Raw genomic sequence first — 21,457 nt, 5'->3', positions numbered from 1 at the left:
AAACAACTTTCTGACAGGCAGCCAACAAGGTTTTGGTCCCTTTGCTCCAGATGCCAGTGCAGCTGTTTGAGCAGTTGCTGAAAAGCCTGGATAAGGTAAAAGACCCTTGCTCAATTAACCAAGCAAGAGCTACGGCAGAAGACAGCCAGTACTGCACAATGACCACTGACACCAGAGACCCACGAGACACTGCTGAGCACTGTTTGTTAATTTGCGGGCACAGAATGTTCACAAAATCTCACTAGGCAGGTTTGCAACTTCACCTTACATGGGGCAGATCACATTGAGAAAGACCTGTAGCAAAACAGAGGGGAAAAGGACGGGTAGGACTTGAGCCAGGAGCACAGAGAAACCCCAACTGCTGTGGTGTTGTGTAGGGACACAGCAAAACGAAAGCTGTCCCTAAAAGCTGCCCTGCTGCCCTGTAACTACCCCTCTCCCCAGTGGCCTGAGAGGGAAGCTGTAGGGGCTTCACTACCAATACTGCTGGCTCCTGTCTGCCGAATGAAGCAAATGCAAAGTGACCCGGCAGTAACAAACTGCAGAGCATCCCCGCTCTGAGCACCTGCTCCTCTTCTGAGCAGCTTTTGTTCTCGCCTGAGAGCATATGGCAGTGTCAGATGCGCAGAGCTTCCTCCAGCACACACGCCTGTCTCTCTGCACTGGCTGGGAGCAGGAGCAGCAAAACAGAGGCAACGGTTGCACTTTATTGTCAGGTCAGGAACAGAGGAAGCATTCCAGAAACAAAGCATTGTAAAAATAATAGTAATTTCTAAAAACTGAAGTTTTCATTGTGGAATGGGAAACAGTACTTGTTCCATCAAGTACCTGTTCAATTCCTGTTCTGCTAACAGGAGTCTTGGTGGAGGCTTCCATTTTAAGCTTGCATTGCCAAAGAACTGATGTCACCTACCTACCAAGCACCCTAGCAGCTTTTGCTCAGTGCACATGGTGACGGACAGCATGCCCTCAATTTGTTAGGTGCAGGGAAGAGGGCTGTAAACAACTCTCCAGAGGGAGCTGGGATTACTGTAGTGAGGGAGTATATGGCTCTAAGATGTAGGAAATGCATTAATTAGCTTATTAGCCATGATCACAGAACGACTGGTTTTCACACAACAGAAAAGCCCATATGGATGCACACAAGGGACTGTGTAGGCTGCCCAGAATACAGGCTGTCCAGAGTATTTACTTCATGCGCACACCATGAAAATCAGCACCTAGGCACAAGGTTAAAGTAAAACCCACCCAGACTTTGAGCACTGTGGGATGGTGCGAGCAGGAGCTACGATCTGAGTCCCAGCCCCCTAAGAAACAGCAATGCAATTGCAATTTGAGCACACATTTTCAAATATTTTTATGTTTCAATTCAAGCAGATACTTAAACTAAGCTGCACAGAGACAAGGAGAGCAGAAATGCAGTATCAGTTTTGGAGCCTACTAGGTGATTCGTTTGTTCTTCACTTCACTTTCTTGCCACTCCTACCTGTCTTGCAGGGCCAGCAATGCAGGATCAGGAAACATCCCCAGAACAGCAGGGGACCTACCCTGGTCCCCACAGAGGATCAAGCCCTTCTGACCTCAGAGCACCTCAGCACAAGGATACAAGAAATAAATTTACCTGTCATCTTTGTTAATTTGATCACCAAATCCAACCGTGTCAACGATAGTCAGCTTCAGACGGACATTACTCTCCTGGAGCTCATAACTCCTGGCTTTTAATCTCACGCCAGGCTCGTTGTGTGTCGCAGGCTCACTTTCAAACTTCGTGTTGAACAGAGTGTCCATCAACGTTGACTTGCCGATGCCAGTTTCACCTGGGCACACAAAGGCAGGGTCAGTACAATGCCACCCCTTGTCCCCAGCTCAGTCTCAGGCACATTCACCAGGTTAAGGAATTATTCCGCTTTGGTAGCGGTGGAATTAGGCTACACACACACAGTTAAGCAAAGTAATCCCTGCAGGAACACATCTTTTGAGAAGGTCCCCAATTTTAGCAATCCCCCAGGACCGAACCAGGGACTTGGCAGACATCAGGAGGTGACAGTAGCTCTGGCTTCTGCTGGGCTCTCACCCATTTCCTGTGCAGGTCACACACGTACCCTGCAGACATCCCCAGTCAAAGCACCACACACCGGGGCTGTGAATCCGGAATGAACCCCTGCCAGGCAAAAACTGCTGCTCCGACAGATAGAGAGATAAACCAAATGCCTTCAGAGCTAAAAGCCGTCACCTGCAGGTGAAGAGCCTGGCTGCTGTGCTGGGAACAGCAAGGGAATTAAATAAAAAGACGTAACAGTTTTAAGAACAGTTACTCAGACATTTACTGAGTGAGGCCCCCTGTGTGGAGAAGGGAAGGGACCCCGTCGGCGGTGCACCAGCAAGTGCCTGCTGCTGCCAGAAGCTGGTTACTCGACTTGCTACGCTGGCAGTGCAGGAAAGACAAACGATCATGCCTTTCCCAGGGAGCTATTTGCTTCCAGCAGTGTTCAGCTGTTACCCGTGGTTTTTACGTTGGTATGACCTAACCGGTGCTGCAGGCTCCTTCCTGCTTGGTGGCATGAAGAACCCCAACCCCCCCCGGCTTGCAAGGGACATCTGTATCGAGGACAGCATGAAGCACTTCTACTCAAGAAATACTTTATTCTATTTTAGCAGTGTTGGCCAAGTCCTAGCTCTGACACAACTTTCTTTACAGAATCAAACTGTAAATTCTCTTAACCCTAAGTTTGATTCCCAAGGGGAGATCTGGCTCTCCACGCTTTTACGTTTCTGTTGTTTGTTTTTTTTTTTTTAATCCCAAACTCAATTTTTCTTTTTTCAAGGGAATTACAGAAAAGCCCATAGGGAAACTCAGGCAATGAAAGCTTGAGACAAGTACATAAGAAGTCAAAAAAAAAAAAAAAAGAAATAGCACACTACATAAATACAACTTTTTAAACTATAACAGGTCAGCTAATCCCCTGATGCAATTAGTAACACTGATGAAAGCATTAGCCTAAATCCCATTTTGAAGTCAGAAGTGTCTGCTGAGCATTACCCTCTCCAGCTGCTGTGAGCAGGAGGGGGCTGAGGGGACATCCTGAGGTCGGTCCAGCCCGAGAGAGGCCAGGATTTGGGACAGGGCTCTGCACTGCAGCACGCAGCTCTGGCATTTGCAGGTCAGGCTTGCGAGGGGATCCTACCCCAGTCTCTCTAGTGAGTTATGCTGCCATTCATCACCTCTGACACATGATGACTAGCCAAGATTTCAGAAGAATTTCCTCTCTGCATATTATTTCATGGCAGAAATGTCAAGCTGCATCTCTTCTGGTGAACTGCAAACCACATTCGCTGTGGCACTACAGTTAGCATTGAGGCAAACCACTCGCTTGTGAACAGGACCTCCCCTCCAGAAAATCTTAAATTCAACTGATTGATTAACCAGTGCAAAAACTAAGGTGGGAGAAGGGACCCTGCACCTGGGATGGTCTCCAAGCAGCTCTCTGGGTTGTATGCAGCTTTCCTAGGATGAAAATCTCTCTCTCAAAATGTGCAACCCCCCCAACTTAGAAGACCTCAGCAGTATTTGCATCCACAGAAATGAACTCTGCTATTCAGCAACTTTGCAATACTCGACAGTTCACTTTGCTGGCTTTGACTTTGACCACTTCTGTGCTAGGCTCAGGAAGGTAAGGGATTCTTTACAGACCAATAAAACAAAATCAGCTGCACACATGCCTGTCACAGCTTTCCTGACCTGGGAAGCCACAGGATATAAAGCAAACTTCAAAAGAACAAACAAATGAAAGAAGAGAGGGGGAAGACAGCACCTATGTGCAAGATGTTAGCTCCAAATCCAGGCCCACATAAAACGCAAGCCACTTGAAAAGATCAGCCCTAAGCTGATGGCACAGGCTGTTAAACTCGGCAGCCACAGATTTCAGTGAGCTCCTGATGCAAATGCAACACTGCTGCATGCTGTGCCAGATGGACTTCACAGCATTTCAGCCATTCACCCTACAATTAAAAGCTTCGCATTACCATGGCAAAGTTAATTGTGTCCTTTCTCAAAACACAATTTCTAAAGTTTCTTTTTTAAGGGGGAGGTTTCTCCTCTTTGGAGAACTGCAGCAATTTGTATGAAAACTTAATTTGGGGCTAAAAATGGTTGATCAGCACATTTTATAAGAGAAAGGAGTCGGAGCAAATTGCTGTGTTAATGGAGACATATCAAGTCACACTAAGAGAGGAATATTTACTGCCAGAGAAAAAGGCAATTAATTTATGCCATTTTGATCAAAGGGCTGCCTGCTAATCGGGATGTTCCCTGCTGAATTTTAAATGGTTTCATGCTGCTAGAAGCATCACGTGGTGGCTGATAGCCTGAGCGTGCACAAGCATACTACTCTCTTATCTCGTTCTTCAACATGCAAGGCTACAGAGAAGAGTCAAGTTTGTTCACCAGATTTTTTCAGATGGCTTATCCAGCACTGCAGACAAAGCCTCAGCTTGCCACAGAAAAATCAGAGGGCTGGATTTTTTTCCTAGCTAATTAACGTAACTTGTTAGAGGGGACAATATTGCCTTCTTAAGGGCTTAAGTGAACAATGCACGAACAGATGTTGTTTGTGGACTGCTCTGTCAGATTAGTAGTAAAAGCCAGCTTTTTTGTCTATTTCGTCTCATCACAGGGGACACCTTGAAGGTGTCCACCACCAGGTCAATGCTGTTTTGGCACACAGCTCCCTAGGGCTGAGCGATGGACTTCTATCTGCACAGAGTGCAGTGACAGCCAGTACCTTTCTATATCCACAAGAATCAGGTACCTTCCCGTATTTCACCTCTGAAAAACTGAGGTAAAATAAGACAATAGCTCAGGCTATAAAACCAACTTGCAGCACCCCGATTAAATGCAGCAGAGAACAGGTGACAGGCTTTGTTCTCAAGTACATCATTTGGAGACTAAAAATGGCATCGTTTCCAACTGGAAAAACTAAGACTATAACAAGACAGGCAGACAAAGCCTGGAAGGGAAGGAATGCAATTTATTGAGAAACAGCCTCTGCACCTAACCCCAGGAGAGACAGATTTAAGTTAACATTCTTTTAAAAATTCATTTAGTTCCCAGATCAACTTATTTTCCTTATGGCAGCCTTTGGGAAAAGCAAGATTGCAGAATCATCAAAAGGGCAGATTAATACCTAGAAACTCCGATATTTTAAGCCAAGGGACAGGAGGGGGAAAGGGAAAGAAGAGTAGATTTTACCCTGGAGTAGCTCTGCAAAGGAACAGTAACTTTCAGGCTGCTATGGTCACAAATTGCTGAGGTCTTACCCCCTTGGACAAGGGAGAAGGGGCTAGTTTAGGGACGTGTGTGCACCCCGTGGTGTGAGACGGCTGCCCAGCAGTGCAGGACGACTTACCCACGCAGAGGATGTTGAAGCAGAAGCCCTGTGACGTTGACTTGTTGACCAGCTGATCAGGGAGGCTGTCGAAGCCCACATGGCCGGAGAGGGACAGGTTCCTAAGGTCATCGCTCTGTAGAGCCAAGAAGAAAGGCAAGTAATGGGGACCCTGAGCAGCACATTGCACCCAACACCTGTCAGGGTGACACAGGAGTTCGTCAACACACGTGTGCTGCAACGCTTCAGTATGGCCACAGCGGGACATAGCTGACACTGCAACAACACCTCTGAGGCCAGCTACATCTCTTCCCAGCTTTCACAGGCCTTGGCCAGACGGGGAAAAAAGCACACACGATGCTCTGCGGATGCCTCGGTTTACAAATAGCCTCGTCTGACACGAGGTGGGAAAGCAGGGCACCGTTCCCAGCGCTTCCCACGCAATTTATGAAGCCGTGCCGCTGCTCAGCGCCTCCAGCAGCACGACACCAGGCCAGGCACCCCAGGAACCCCAGCTGCAAGGTGCCCCCAGGACCCATGGGGACCTGACTGCTCATGCCAAAGAGACAGGGCTCTTTCATGGGCGGTAAGGTGGTGGCAGAGGAGGGAGATGTGGAGCGGCTCCAAGATTATATTTAGGACTTCTCCACAACAGTTGTACAGTAATTCACAGACGGGCTTGGAAAAAGCAGCCAGCTGGGTTATCTCTTTCCCCAGCAAATCGCAGTTATGCCAACATCCTCAGCACAAACTGACTCGGCAGCCCTGGAGCAGCTCTGCTGTTATTTCAGACCATCTTTCTCCACACGTTTGTCCCTAACTTAAGGCCTTAACTTAACTCCCTAACTTAAGACCTTTCTCCACTCCCAAACACTTCCAGCAGTCACTCCACCTAAGCTCTACTGCTCAGCTAAATTCCAGCCTCAGCCTGGCTTAAAGGCACTGGCAGCACCAGCTCCTTTTCCCCCAAATCAGCGTGCTTTAGAGCAGACAAAGACACCCTCTGGTTGCTAAAATAAGAATCAAAAGCAGAGGATGACTTGCCGCTTTCTGCATGATGGCTGAGCGTCCCCGCTTCCCTCCTCAAAACACGCAGACCGGCCACTGGCTGCAGTTACAACAGGGCTGGGTGCTGCTGAAAATAACACTCAGACTAAAAAAAGAGAAATTCTTTAAGAAAGACAATGCATAGAACAAAAAAAATCTTAGGTCTGTGCTGTTGCCATATTGAAGATGGATGGAGCAGGGGCACAGGGCTCCTGTTTGCCATGCGCCTGCACTGGACGCCTGAGCCCTCCCTTCTTGGGCACCTGGACCAGGCTCGTCTGAAGGTTTATGGCCAATGTCCTGAGTGTTCACCTCCATCCTTCCCTGCACTGGAGGCTATTCAGCAGCATGGAACCGCAGGAGCTTAAAACGATTAAGAGATGCCACCCCCTTGCTATGGCTGGAAAAAAACAGCACAAAACCACCCTCACCTCATTTACCCACAACAGTGATCTTCTGGGAAAAGCCCCAGACAATGAAAGGACACCCAGGGATTTAGCGCGTTGTGAATGGGTTAAATTGAATATTTGTAACACGAGTATTTTTAAAACACCAGTGGGCTTGGGTTTATGGTTAAGTGAAGGGAGTCGGAGCAGATCCCAGAAAGCAATAGGTGCCCATGACTCACACGCTTCACAGAAAGCCGTGGGTGTTAAACACCCCTCAGCGCGGCACCAGTATCTCCTTCCCCGCTATATTTTGGGAAAGCAAATACTGAAGTACTGCCTCATCATCAGTTACTCAGCAGGAACAGGAGTTAGACTCATCTCCTGCATCTGTGTCAGTTATTTTTTGCTCCATGTTTTTATTATCGTTTGATCCCCATCCCCCTTTCTTTTTCTGCAAGTGGCAAACATCAATAGTGGGAAAACCAAAAGCCAGTATCTGCACACTTTTCAAGGCCAGGTATTTTTCCCAAGCCGCGCCAGGTAACGCGAGGCAGAGGTGTAGTCTGATATCTGCCTGGAACAGCAAAACCCCAGGAAAAGCTCAGGAGCCCAAGGCATGTGCAGAGATGAAACGCAAGCCCACATCACCATCTCCCCGCAGCGGTCTCCAGTCTGCAGCACATCTCACTCAGTAGCGAGGATATAGAAAATACCTCAATTTCTGCAGGAGCGTTGCAGATCTGCATTTTGAACAAGGCAGGAGGACCACAAGGCGCTGGCGTTTATAAATATCCTGCTCCAAACACAAACAGAAGCACGGCAGCCAGCTCCAACACACGCACTTCCAGCACTTTCGGGGGAAGGCTGAGCAAAAGCCTGCCCCTTTCTTGCCGCCCTCCCCGCAGCAGGGCTTTGCCAGCAGGCTGGAAGCTGCAGGACAACCCCGTGGGGCTCCGGCAAAATCACAGCGGTCGAGTTCTGTCTTTCACCTTGACGCCACGATTAGCAGAGGGGGACCCGGAAACTTCCTTCGCAATGAACAGCGTGGGGCTGCCTGCGTGGCCAAAACCACTCTGCAGCCACCGTTTTTCCCTTCGCCACTACCAGTGAGCCTGGAGGCACTGCGCTGTGCTAAAGAAGCTGAACCGCCCGGCAGGCCCCAGCCCTGCAGCTGCCTGGGGCAGCTGGAAGTGAAAGCAGTGAAAGCCAGGGCGGCACACGAGCCCAGGCTGTAGCACCACAGAAAGGAAGCTGCTGGAGAGCCAGTGTGACTGCTCGGCGTATAGTTAGCCGGATGGGAGAGTGATTCACGCGGTCAGTCTGGCAAGGCAGAAGTGTTTTAAAACACCAGGGACAGTAAGTCAGATGCTCACGCTGCTCTGGCTGCGAGCTGCTGCGACAGGCTGCCAAGAGGAGGGTCGGCAGGCTGGGTTTTGGCCCCAAGCGAGGCATCCCGATGCGAACGGGGTGCCTCTCGTTGATGGGCAGTCCGAGGTCGCCCAAGGCAAAGGATCTTTCAGGATCTTTTCCCCACAGATGGGCCCAGAGCCCCCACGTGCACCCAGCAAGCCCAGGCACAGTGCTCAAAGCCCCAAGTTACTCCTCCTGCCGCAGGAAGGCAGCAGTGGCATCTCCCCAGGGGGAAGGCATGCCAGCACCCTGCCCGCCCACCTCTTCCCAAGGGACTTCCTCACTTCCCTTCAGAGATACGTGATCAGCATGCCTTTGAGTTCAGCCCAACACCTCTCTTTCCTCCACGCTGCACCTAAACACACTTGTGGGTTAAACCAACTCATCAGCTGCCCCTCTGCCAGTAACACTGCCCTAGGAGATGCCTCACAAACACCCAGACACGTTGCTGAATCCAGAAGCACTGGCCTCTCGCAAGCACACCAAGAGGATAGCTTCGATGGCTGGGCACCTCCCCCTGCTTGCAGCTTCAAGAGCCGTGGAGGAGATCAGCCTGGGGAAAACGGCAGCTCTCCAGGCCTCCGCAGAGGGCAGCCAGTCTGCACTAGAGACACTGCTGAGCTCAGGTATCTGGCTATTCTCAGAGGGTGGATATTCTCAGATGTCACAGACTTTAAGGCTTTCCAAGAGCAGGCTTTATTTTTAAACTCTTTCTTAGGAGATGGTCATGCCTCTTCTACTGAAGAGGTAAATATATATAGGGCAAACCTTCCCTCCTTCATGCACCATCGACAGGACCAGCAAGCAACTTTAAACCTCTGGAAGCAATTTTAAACCTGCAGAAGCCATCAAGTTATGTGAATAGACAAAGGCTGGTTTAGTGGGAAAGACGCGGAGCACTCAGCCCTGCACCTAACAAGCAGCACACCTAGCAGTTGGCGTTTCTTGGAGCAGCAATGGTCTTTAAGATGTTACAAAGAGACCAATTGTCAGGACCCCATCTCCCAACACTCTTAAAGGAAAAATAAGAGTTCCTTGCAAAAAGACATGAAAGAGTTTACAGTCTCAGAGCCCCGCTAGCTGTACTTCAGATCTGGTTTTCTTCACACGTGGCTGCTGGCGGTAACGTTTTTATAGGTCAGGCAGCGCTATAAGGGATGCTCTACGGCAACCAGGGGGCCTGCCTGGATGTAATTCAGAGAAGCTTTATAAAACAATTTGGCTGACGAGGCACGTGCAAGGAGAGAATCAGCTCATTCCTTCTAAGCCACGGTGGCTTGGCAGAGCTAGCAGGAATAAAGGGAAACAAACTTATTTTTCCCCTCACTGGAGACAGCAGCAGCAGCACGTCTGTGTGAGGAGGGGAGGTGGGTACAGGGGTGGGCTGCACGGTTAGCGGTGTGCCACTTATGCAGACGTGGTACAAAGCGAAACCATGCCCTCATATTTCAGAAGGTGTCCAGTAAGCGATCTGAGAATCACCAAAACCCCTTCCCTTGTGTAGGAAGGAGCATCTCCCAAAGGCCGGCAGAGCAAGGGGCCAGGAAGATCGCTGCATTTATTGCCCCGCTCTCCTCACCCAGCAGCTGTCCCCTCACAGCCCAAGCAGCCTCCTGCCTGAGCCCCTTCTGCTTCAAGGCCGCCGGCAAAATGCTCCCCTTCAGCCCCTCCTGTCCCACCGCTCCTGACAGCTGGGGGTCACTTTCACACGGCCTCTGAAGAGTTAAAGAAAACAAAAACGAGCCTCAAATTCAAGAGGGGAAAAATGCTGGTATGCAAAATATTGAGCTAGACCACAAATATGAAGCAAGTGTTTAGTTATTTGAGACCACACGACTTCGGGGGAACCTTTAAGAAATTCTGAAAGCTTTTATTGTTGTCAGCAGCTCAGGCCAGCTACATTTTTGCCTGATTACTAGGCGCACGTTCCCGTGTTTCTCAACTAGTCTCAGATGCTGCATCCAAAGCCAGGGACCTCAGAGATACTTTAATCTGCTCAGACAACAGGGTGGCTCAGGAGACGGCAGTGAGCACAGAAGCAAAGAGCAGTCAGGACGAGACAGATCTATAGTTCCCTCGCCCCGCGTTAACGTTGAGCGCCAGCGGGGCACTAGGTATTCCCAGTGATGGTTGAACCTCTAATTCTTGGGCGAGGGAACTCAAGTATAATAAAACAGGGGAAAACAAAAGGAAAGAACCACCCCCTCCCTGCCACAGCTAGTGCATCCGTGCCCTGAGCAAACAGCCCGTAGCAATCAGTTAATCAGGAGAGGAAGGACTTGTGTTGTTTCAGGCTAGGATAACCATCAGTGTCACCAGCAGAGGAGGGGGAGTTCCTGTCTCCGTGCTTTGGCTGCTGGCTGGCTGCAGACTCGGGCAGACACATCTGCAAGCTACTGAAGCCTGGGAGGTCTTTTTTTTTTTTTTTGCACGCGGGAACGCAGACCCTTTGGAAGACAGAGCCTTGTTCTGCAGATTACTAGGTCGAGTAAGCCATGCAGATCCATGGGAGAGGTATGCAGGCTGGGCGGCTAACACCCCCCACCATCCTGCCGGGTGACTCACCGCTGCAGCTCCCTGCTGACTGCCCCGAGGGCCAGACCTCAGAAAAACCATCCTCTTCTTCCTAGATAAGAGCTGGCACAGGCTGTAGCTGCTTAGCAGCTTCTTAACACAGCGTGCTTAAGTCCCCTGCCCCAGCCCTCCAGCAATGTCCAAAATTACAGCAAGGATCCAGGTCTTCCGACTGCCAGTAAGAAGAAATACTGTCAACAAAATGTTGTGCCGCAGTTGGCTCCCTCTCTTGGTACCCATGGGGGTCACAGGGAACGCAGAAAGGCTCTCCCCGTGGGGGCTGGTTTTCCTTTTAGTCTTGGAGAATCAGGACAAGAGGTCGCCCTGGGAGGGGGGAGGAAGGCAGGAAGCAGCACCCCGAGCAGGGCAGGGGAGGTGTGGGTCTCATGCTGACCCCTCACATGAGATTGCTGCCCATGGGACAAAGCTAGGGGCTCCCCAGAGGAGATGCCCTCAGGCTGGCTGATGCTGGACAAGCCTGCGTTAGCAGAGGCAAGAACTAGGGAGGGAAATGAAGCCCCCTCTCGCCAAGGCTGGCTTAAAATCCCCTGCTCAAGGAGACCCCAGTTTCCTTCTTAGCCCAAACTCCCTAAATACTCCCTGGCAAACTCCCTGGCTGCTGGAAGGAAATCCACACGGGCAAACCACCTGCCCCCAGCATGGACACAGCTCCCTGAGGCCCAGCACCAAACAACCCAGGGGCTGGGGCCTCGCAGCCCCCGCCACGCGGCAGGGAACTGCATCCCGTGGCCAGTGGCGCTGCCGCCGCTCCCGCGCCTCCAAGCGCGCCGGCGGGGAGCTGCTTACATTGGCAGGCTGCAGCAGCGCAGCAGGAGGATGGAGAAAAAGGATACAGCCGCATTCTTCTGGGAAGAGGGAAGTCAGCAAAATCTGACAATTCCGAAGTGGCTGCAGAGAGTGGGAACGAACATTTATCTTCCAGGCAAAACGCTTGGCTAAAGGTCAGCGCAAGCTCGCAGCAGTAACGGCTGCACTTCTGCCAAGAACTGACATAAAAGACATTTTCCTCCATAGGTTTCCAAAAGCCACGAACCTTTCTATTTGGAGTAAAAGTGACTAATGCCTCTAACGGCCCCTGATGTCACAAATTGCTAACCAGGAAAAAAAAGCTGGACTTTGGGGATGATAAGGACCATATGTGCATTCCAGCAAGACTTGTAAACTCACTGAGGGGAGAAAAAAGGGCTGAGGAAGGAAGGGAAGGAGGAAGGGAGGGGGAAGAAAGACAATGTGACAAACAAGAATGACGACCATCCAAAGGCAGAGCCCAACGAGAACCAGATGCTCCTTGCTCCTCTGGCCAATCTCTCCCAACTGCAGGACAGCACACAACCGTCTTTTTGATCACTTACATGAAGTAAAATGCCAGCTGTTACCAGCACCAGGCTCCCCAGGCTGAAATGCCCCACGATTTATTGCAGTTTCCCTGCCTTTTGTCTTCCAAGATGCTGCGCGGAGAAAGGCGAGTAAACCCCTTTTGGCATCCCCTGCCACCCTCCCAGTGCCAGGCACAGATGAAGTCGCAGCATCCTTCTCAGCAGCTCCCAGCAAAGCGTTTCTGAGGGGGGCTGCAGCCCGACAGCCCACCAGCTGCTACAAGGTGTGTGAGCAGCACTAGGCTGCTCCATACTGGCACCAGAAAAGGCTGAGCTTTTGTTAGACCTGAGAACATTTAGGCTCAGGAATTAAAACCGACTTGGAGCAGCAGGGCAGAAGCTAAGCGCAGATGGCAAGAAGGCATGGCACTACATGGACATCAGAGGCTTTGTTTTTTTTAGTTCTTTTCACACCCCCTGGCTACAGAATCCTGCAGCATCACAGATGTAGCTCTGCAAGACAGCAGAGAGGGAAAAAAAAAAAACAGCCATTTCCTTCTGTGTTCCACTGTCACGCACTTAAAATAGCCCTGAAACAGCTGCTGTTAAATAAGTGGATTTAGACTTGACTAAAAGCCTTTAGCTGGAGGCACCACGCACTATGGGACTCAACACAGGAAAGCCTGATGCGTGAACCCAGCGAGACTCGCGCTAACGCGGGGCCTGCTCGCAGGGAGCTCTCTGGGACACTGACCTTGGGCACGGCAGGGCAGAGCTAACAAACCTGGGAGTGCAGCACCCGATCCCATCGCCAGGTTTTCCTCAAGCCTTCCCCAGGCTTCCACCAGCTCCAGCCCAGCTCGTGGCGGGAACACAACCAGGGCGAAATACAGAGCTTTTTAGAAAGGGGAGCAGCCCACAGGGCTTTCTTACAGAGCTGTAACAAGGCAGCACTGTTCCTATACCTGAATCAAATTAAGGTCCGCTCCAAACACAAAAAGCAGCAGTTCTCCTCACGAGGTGGTGCAGGCACAGGCGAGCGGGGCTGCTTTAGCCATTCCTTAACCTCATGTTTTCTTTCCTGAAAAAAACGCAGCCACACATCAAGGGCACATTTTGTCAGCTCCCATTCAGCATGCTCCAGAACTGAAAGGTGCCCCATACCGTGCTCGGGATAATTAATTAGCTCTGGGACCTATTAGCAGGATCGGCATTAATACCATGCCCTGCTGGCTCGCTTGGAGGTGGGGGGGGCGTCACAGCACAGCGCTGCCCTGCAGACACCAAAAAGTTGTGCTACAGGTCTCTGCATAGACCCGATTTCCAAGTGAGCCCTGCAGAGCTGGGTATATAAAGGCGTACAGCTTCAGAATATTTATTTACTAGTGGTCTTGAGCCTAGGCTACAGAGTTCTAACTCAGCACTCTAATTCTCCTCAAGTGAGAGGAGAACAATATGACATACATACGTGCTGCATGCTTTGTTCATCGCGCAGGTACCACAGTGGTGAGCACCGATGGTCTTGGCTTCAAAGAAATAATTATTCAGCTGCATGAATTCACACAAGTGCGCTGACAACTTGTCTTGGGCTTGGACGTAAATGAAGCAGGCAAATGAACTCTTTACAAAATCCCTACCAGGACTTCTAGGGTCAGGGCAAATGCTAGATAGAGGTTGGGATTCCTCGGTGAAACTTCACTGGCCCAACGCTACCAAAATCCAGCATTGTCTGGATTGAAAGAGAAGAAATTAAACACTTCAGTTGTAGACAAGGCCAGCTTTTGACACTCACAGGTGATGGGTGTACTTGTACGTGGTTCTAACCAAGGAATGAAGATGACAATAACAAAGCAGCAAAACCAGATTTGAACCTGTTCATTCAAATCTACAGGAGGGTGATTTTGGGGTGTGAAGCCACAGCCCTTGCACCTGCTTTAGAAGAGGAAAACAAGAATGTGTAGCCCCTTAGGGCAAATCAAGCTATTTTAGGGCACTACTCAAGTCTTTCGCCATTAATAACAGGTTAGCAATCAAGGAATATGGGAGGCTACAAATGTTCACCTCAGCATGCACTTTTCTTTTCTTTTTTCACCAGAAGCAAGAGTGAAATTAAGTTGAACCAAATCTGCGTGCAGAGAAAAAGGTCAAGGCTTACTGAATTATTTAGCTGACAGTCTTGAAACATTAGTCTTCAAGCTCTCAGCTGACTCAACAGCAATGTTCCCCACTTGCCTTCAGTGGGTCTTTGCTTTCCTGTCTTTAGCAGGGAAAGCCTACACAAAGCTTTTTATAAATAGGCCATAGCTTCAAGGAGCGGTTCCCCATTTTGGCTGAAGTACTTCCTTCCCTCCACTTCATTAACTCTGAATTTTTGTGGTTGCCTTGAAAGACTGTATTTTGTCTTTCCAAAAGCATTAATTGCACAGAGTTCTTCCCCAGGAAAAGCAGATCCCATCCAGGCCTGCAGCACAGCCATAACACTGGTATCGTTCGGAGGAGATAAGACGCGAGGACACATCACAGGCTCCTTATCCCCCTGGTGTCTGGCTGCGCTGACAGACTGCTGCAGAGACCTCACATTTCTGGGCTCGATGGGAAGCACAAGACAAAACATTTTTCTCGCATGCGGACTGCAGACAGGAATGTTCCCACAGCCGTCTCCACATTCATCACTCGCTAAGGGGCAGGATCACAAAGGCGCTGGATGACCACTGCAATCCTGGTGATACTCCAAGTCGTAAAGAATCCCCAGACAGGACACCGGCAGTTGCCCAACACACACTTGAACTGTTTGAGCCCCATAAATGCATTGTAAGAGAGAAGGCTAAACAAACATTCACAGCACCAGAAGAAAGGATTAACTCACTAGTCACAAGGAATCCAAACACGAGCTTTACAGCCCCAGTTTTGGGGCTGTGGCTGAGAAGGTTTTTGTTCCAGAGATCGACACCAACTCCCATCCACGTGGAGAGCCCTGCTCTGCCCCACCTCTATTTTCTGCAATGCATTTTACGCTGAACTCCCCTGCCAGATCCCAATAAATGGGGAAAAAAAAATCTCTTTGCATTCTAGCTGATCACAGATGCTGAACACAGTGTGAAAGATGCTACAGAACTGCAAGTCCCCACCACAGCACAGGCCACCAAAGCCTCTTACCCAGCACAGCCAAACTCTCAACCGAAGCTGAATGTTTCTGCCCTCTGTAACGCATCCTCAGCCTTCACTGCAAACAGATCAGCAATGAAAGCTGGCTCCTGTGACAAAGTATGGCCCACACGCTTCTTTTTTGCCTGGGCCAGAGAAGCCAGCTACAAAACCACGGAGATGCTCCAGCAAATGAATGCCTCCAAGAGAGAAGAGACTTGAAATCACATCTCCCACGGGAACCCCTGCTAGCACTGAAACAGAGAAACATCACGTTTCTCTCCATCCCTCCCCAACCCTCGCATCAGCTCCCCAGGACTGCAGACAGCAAAACCTGGGCACCATCGATTTCATCCGCAAATTAGCTCAGGAGGAGCCCGTGTCAGCAAGCCTGTGAAGACAGCCCAAATTAAAGCGGCTACCTACCATCTGGAACAAGTCAGCCGCAATGAGGCTGTGCAGATGCTGCAGCCGAGGCAGAGAAATGTCGTGCTGCCACTGCACAGGAATTCGAGGGGATCCCCACAGTGCCACAGACCCACGTCAGTGAGAGGCTCCTGCAGCCCCGGCCAGTCCCACATTGCAGGTCGCAGGCTGCTGGTTGTCCACAGACAGGGGTAAAAAGGAGCAGGTTGCTGGCGAGGCTGATCCCCTCTACAGGAGCTAGAGAAGCAGAGGCTTGTTTTGTGTCCCCCCCCATAGAAACCTCTCACCCCTTTCACAGAATACTGACAGCAACCTCCTCCCTCCTCTACGCCCTCCGAGTGCCCTCACCTCACCTCCAAAGGAGGCTCAGGCAGATGCCATCATCCCAAAGGGAGACTGGGGTTTTCCCCACGGGAGACGAGCCTGGGAACGCAGCCCAGCAAGGAGGGATCCTCCCCCAGTTACAGCAACGTTAGGCTCGTCAGACAAGTTTCTTCTGCAGGGACCTATTTTCCAAACACCTCTACTACTGCCACTGGAATTCCTGGGGAATAAAATAAATAGTGTCAGCAGTGCAGGTGGGAATACATTGTAAAGGCAATGAGGCCACACCACAGCTCCCAAGCCGTTCGAGCACAGTTTCATCCCCAGCACTGGATGCAGGGGGTTTGTGGCACATTCCTGGCACAGCTCTGGTCCCTCACCTCCAGGACCCCTGGACACCCCCTTCACAAGGGCACGCAGCATTTGCACAGCTCCAACCTGTATGTGAGCTTGCCGTGCCAGCTGTCCCAACAGGCCAAGCTCGGGGTACATCAGCAGCTTCAGTTTCTGTAGCCACCTCACCTGTCTTTGCTCTTTTAAACAACCTGTGATGATTTCCTTAAATATTTAATAACTTAATGCAGCTTACTTAGCAGCAAGGTGCTCCTTAGCAGGAAAAGCCATGTTTTAGAGCAGCCGCAGAACTTCTGAAAGCTACAATTGCATAACCTCGAGTAAAAGCAACAACCTCGCCTCTTAAGACACGTCTAGGAGGTAAAAGCTGCAAAGGAGAAAGGACCTGGGAAAGCAGATAAGTCCAAGGTGCTCAGGATAAACACCCGCACAATTTGCCTTCATTTTCCTGTGCCTTTACCAGCAGTCAGACAGGAACAGCTATTGAGGCAACCAAAACAACGAAGCCTACCTGAGTTGGGAGGAAATTCAGGCCTTACCTTGTCAGCAAAATGCATGAGCACAGACAAACCTGTCATTTTAAACTGCTGTGGCCATGCACCCACCTGGCTTGAGTGCTAAAAACAGGCCTGGCAATAGTTATGAGATGGCTTGGTACCATGAACTGGTACCTTGGAACAAGTACCCTGGTTTGGTACCATGAACTGATAGCTATGTGACTTGTGGCCTTTGAGCTAAAACTCGTATAACTTTTATCCTTCTTGCATCTACACCCTTTCCCCCTTCCTTGCCAGAGCCCAAAACTTGCTACCAGGCTTCCCCTCAAGACACTACATTTGTAAGCACAGGCTCAGAACAGACCTCACCGCATATTCCCGCAGTCTCCAAGCAAGCACACACACGGCCTTGGACATCTGAAAACTGTCAGCAAGCTCCTGCTTAAAAAAAATCCATGTAACAGCACACCTCAGAAGCACAGATGAATGGCGTTCTGCAGTGGTGGTGCCAAACTACCAAACCATTGCTCTCTTCCACAGTTGTGCTCAGTCCCTCACCCACCAGCCGTTCAGTATTTGGAGAGAAGATGATCGGTCTCTGTGGGAGCAACAACTCGAAGCCTGTGCATAGAGGTGTATGCACCCATCCGGGCTCTCAAGCACTGGCTAGAGCAAGCAGTCCTGTAGCCTTGCACAGTTCAGGGGCAGCGCTGAGAATGGCATTTCCCTAGTCCCCTTGGAAGTGGAGAGAAAGCGACACTGCCTTTGCTGTGGGATTGTGCTCAAAACAAATAACAGTCTGTACAAAAACGCAAGCAAACAGCCTAAGTTTTCCACAGAAACCCGTGCAGGATCTCCAGCTACCACCCATTTTACACCACACACTGTACTGCAGAGATCCCTAAGGCCTGTAATGAAGGCAGATGTCAGCTAACATAAAAGGCCATCACGGATGATAATTCACTAAGAAAGAACAGCAGCACGCGAGCGTGCAGCACGAGCTTCGCAATCTGTCGTGTGGCCCAGGCACCCAGACTGGAGGAAGCCTTCGCTTGGCAATACAGCGCTGGCAAATATCAATTCCCCATTATCTAGAATTTCAAGCAGATTTATTAGTTTAATCTTAATAACACAAATAAAGCCACATGCAGAACTGGCAGAAGTCGCTACACGTGAAAAATCTGCCCGTGCCCCCCTGCTGGATGTCTCTCAAAGCACAAGCCTGCAGTCACCCTTTTCCTCCTTCCCCATCATCTCGCAATTGAGCACGCCCAGGCTGGGCATGCAAGGGGAACAAGGCTGGCAGAGGTGCCATTTCAGACACTGGTTTCTCTCCTTGAAAGGAAAGAACTTGCTCACAAAGCGGATGAAAGGACAACAACTAGTGTCAGCTAAAGGATTCGGGAGGGGGGTTGGCATATGAAAGGAGAGAGCTCGCACAAATCTCAAGCTCAGCAGCGCTGCTGAACATCTACAGCAAGTTTTTCAGAAGCGCATCTGGATTTCAGGGGCAGGAAGCTCATTCTTTCAGAGATGAGACTGATCCCACGTTGAACTTCCCACCAACGCCAGCCATGCTGCGGCAGTCCTCGAAAGGGAAAAAGCCACATGGAATTCCTGGGGGAGGGAAGGGGAAAGTCTCTTCAAGACTGTCCAATGTGAAATGAAAAATAAATAAGTAAAACCTCAAGGTCCCACACTTCCCCTCATGCAAGTTGTTTCAAATGCTACCAGCCCCTGAATCTTCAGCCAACTGTATGTTTTCTTAAGCTCATTTTTTTTCTTTTCCTCTTTTAGGCCAACAATTTTAATTTTTGCTGTAGAAAAAGCCACATATATCCCAAGACACCAAATCAGCACCCCAGAACAGGAGAGCCCAGTGGGAACAGCATATAAAGTACAAGGAAATAAGTGAGAGAACAGTATTTCTTTTAACTGTTAAGTTTTGTGAACACTAGGTATTATTTTGAGCTACCTGTAAAAAAAAAAAAAGAAAAAGAAAAAGCTCCTAAACAAAAATATTAACAGTATTTCTATAAATAAACCCCCATTAGTGGCTAGATTGCAGACACTAATTAAATGTCCTGTAACCATTAAATCCTATTCTCATTTATAAACAATTCTGAGACCTTGATCTAACGCTAACTAGCAACTTGAAAGGGCCTGATGCTCCAACAGCAATGTTTATTACATCAGGAAAAAAGAACAAGAGGCAATCCCTTAAACCACAGAAAACATATTGGACGCTAAGCTGAAGGGGGGAAAAAAAAGGAAAGGAAAACAAAAACCAACACAAAGGTCTTCCAGGACTAAGAGCCCACGGTCAGCGTGTCTGCTCTCAGAAGACAGCCGCAGCCTTCAAGTGCAGGAAAGGAAAAGGCAGTGTCTTGGGGACTTGCTCTCGAGTTCCCCCTCACCTTGGGGCAGGGAATCAGCCCCAGCACCCATCCAACATCACCCATGGAGCGAGGTGAGAGAAGACACCACAGTCACCTAACGGCACAGAAGGGCAAGCTGATTTATAAACCTCGGGGGGAGAACGGCAGCCCTGTGTCACCACCTCCATACAGACAAATTAATTCATGTGACAAATGAATTACCCCTCTGGTGCCTGTACCTAACTCGGCAACAGGATCATTATTATGGCCTATAACCCAATGGACTAGGTCAGAGATTTGGAGCCACTTTCCAGGTGCTAAGAGGAAGGGGTGGCGATAGCCTTGGGCAGCGTAAATCAGCAGGCACAGCTCTCGTTGGGCAGCTCTCCACACTCTGGAAGTCCGCTGGAAGTCCCCTTGAAGTCACTTACGTAATGCTGCATACAGTTCTAAGCCTTTGATCAAATTACGGGGACTTCCATCTCTAAAGAAGAGGAAATGTACTTTCCAACTCATTGGATATTTTCCCATACCTCTTGCCATCAGTCAGGTGGGCTTTTTCCCCTCCCACACAACAGCTCCAGAAAGAGCCTTGCTACAGGGATCTTTTCTAAAGCTCTGTCCCAGCATGTTCCCTAGCAGAGCTGTTCTCACAGCCTTGCTGATCAAGTGAGATCACAAATCAAAGCCCCAGAGCATCTGAGCATTACGGGCATTGCATCCTGCCCCCTAGGAAGCACCGACGCTCGCAGCAGGAGAGGCAGCGAGCAGCCACACACAGGAGCGACGCTCGGCCTGGAAGCCAGCAGGGGAGGAAGCTCCCGTGCCAGGTGGAGGCATAAGCTCCAGCGAGCACTCCAAGGCTGCTGAAAGCACCAGCCAGCCAGCTCTGTGCAGCCCCTGGGAGGAGCAGTGCTCTCCGTTGAGCATGCCAGCTACGGACCCGGCTTATTTTGCCAAAACTCTGGGGGTAGCTACAAAGACAGCTCTGCTCCGCACCCCCCAACCTCTGCTGGCCATTGGCACTTCATCGTGCTTCCCAGCAACACAGCTCTGCTGGGAAAAGGACCCCAGCAAACCTGTTTTGCCTATCAGTGCTGTTCAGAAGGACAAGATGACCCCGTGCATTAGGACCAACGCTTACTTAAAAGATGACTTTTTTGGGAACGCGGGGTCTTTAACCAGAGGACAGTGCCCTTGCACTGGGGCTGGTCACTGACCCTTGTGTGAGCACACAGACGTCCCCGCTGCTCCTGCAGCCAGCTCACGGCACTGCAGAGCTCCCGCAGCCCCCAGGGTTGGGCAGGGGCTGGCCTGGGCTGGGCATTTCCTCCAGGTGACAGCTCCAGACCGAGCTGCAGAACTGCTGAGTGCCCGCCCCCAGGGAATCTCCCAGAGGAGTTTCTGCTTGGTAGGTTCCCACAGCCAAGTGCTCCAACACCCAAGGACAAGACTGACACGGAGGAGTTTCACCCTCCCACTCGGAGGCCGCCACCCCTCCATCCAGCAGCTCTGGCAGCGCACCACAGAGCAGTCCCATGCTCTGCCACCACAGAAAACGCCCCTGCAGGAGGCAGCCACTCCAGCTGCTTGGGTGCCTGTTGCGGGGCCGTGTCTGGATCAGGCAACACAGACTGCAGCAAGTCGCCTTGTAGCCTTCGCTAATTATTGCCTACGAGACGACGATTTTCAGAGCTGCACAAAAGCTGCGCAAAGAACCAGAGTGTCCAGCAAAGGGGCTCCTATCATCTCTGCTGCTCCCTGGGAGCAAGGATGCGCTTTGTTATTAAAAGCGATATGAGGGGAAACCACCAGACTTCAATGGTGCGTTCAGCCCTGCCACGGAGCAAACAACCCACAATTAGTGGGAGGCAGGTGCTGACCCTGCCCTACGCCTTGCCCAAGGCTTCCCAGCCACATACCAGGGCTCCCGAAGGCCTTTGTGAGCTGGACCTTTGGCCACCTGGCTCCGGCTCTGCCTGTGGTGTCGCGACAGTTTAATTAAAAGCAGGAGGCTCGAGAGCTGGAAACACGCAGGCGAGCACTGCTGATTCACATCTGGCTCTCGAGCACGGTGCTGAGGCAAGGCTTTGGTTCCTTCAGCCGCAGGAAAGGTGCCCAGCACCTCGCTCCGAGCCAGAGAGCAGCTCTGAGGTGGTACCAGGACACCCCGGAGCTGTGCTGTGAAGGAAC

At 50.5% G+C, this 21,457-nt stretch overlaps 1 protein-coding gene and 1 long non-coding RNA gene across 3 annotated transcripts in view; one reads left to right on the top strand and one right to left on the bottom strand.

Annotated features, from left to right (window-relative positions):
- The window catches only part of LOC308193986, a 318,815-nt gene that overhangs the window by 156,223 nt on the left and 141,135 nt on the right, over nt 1-21,457 (top strand). The gene's annotated exons all lie outside the window — the stretch shown is intronic.
- Nucleotides 1-21,457, bottom strand: part of SEPTIN11 (septin 11) — a 66,419-nt gene that overhangs the window by 34,530 nt on the left and 10,432 nt on the right. For both annotated transcript variants that reach the window (XM_080589235.1, XM_080589234.1), the window contains exons 2-3: nt 5,406-5,520; nt 1,622-1,817 (exon numbers count right to left, since the gene is read on the bottom strand). In XM_080589235.1, coding sequence (XP_080445361.1) covers nt 1,622-1,817; nt 5,406-5,520 — 311 coding nt within the window. The remainder of the gene's footprint in view (nt 1-1,621; nt 1,818-5,405; nt 5,521-21,457) is intronic.

The sequence above is a fragment of the Anser brachyrhynchus genome (genome assembly GCF_964034855.1).
Source record: "Anser brachyrhynchus genome assembly, chromosome: 4".
NCBI lineage: Eukaryota > Metazoa > Chordata > Aves > Anseriformes > Anatidae > Anser > Anser brachyrhynchus.
This window is presented reverse-complemented; position numbering and strand designations above follow the sequence as displayed.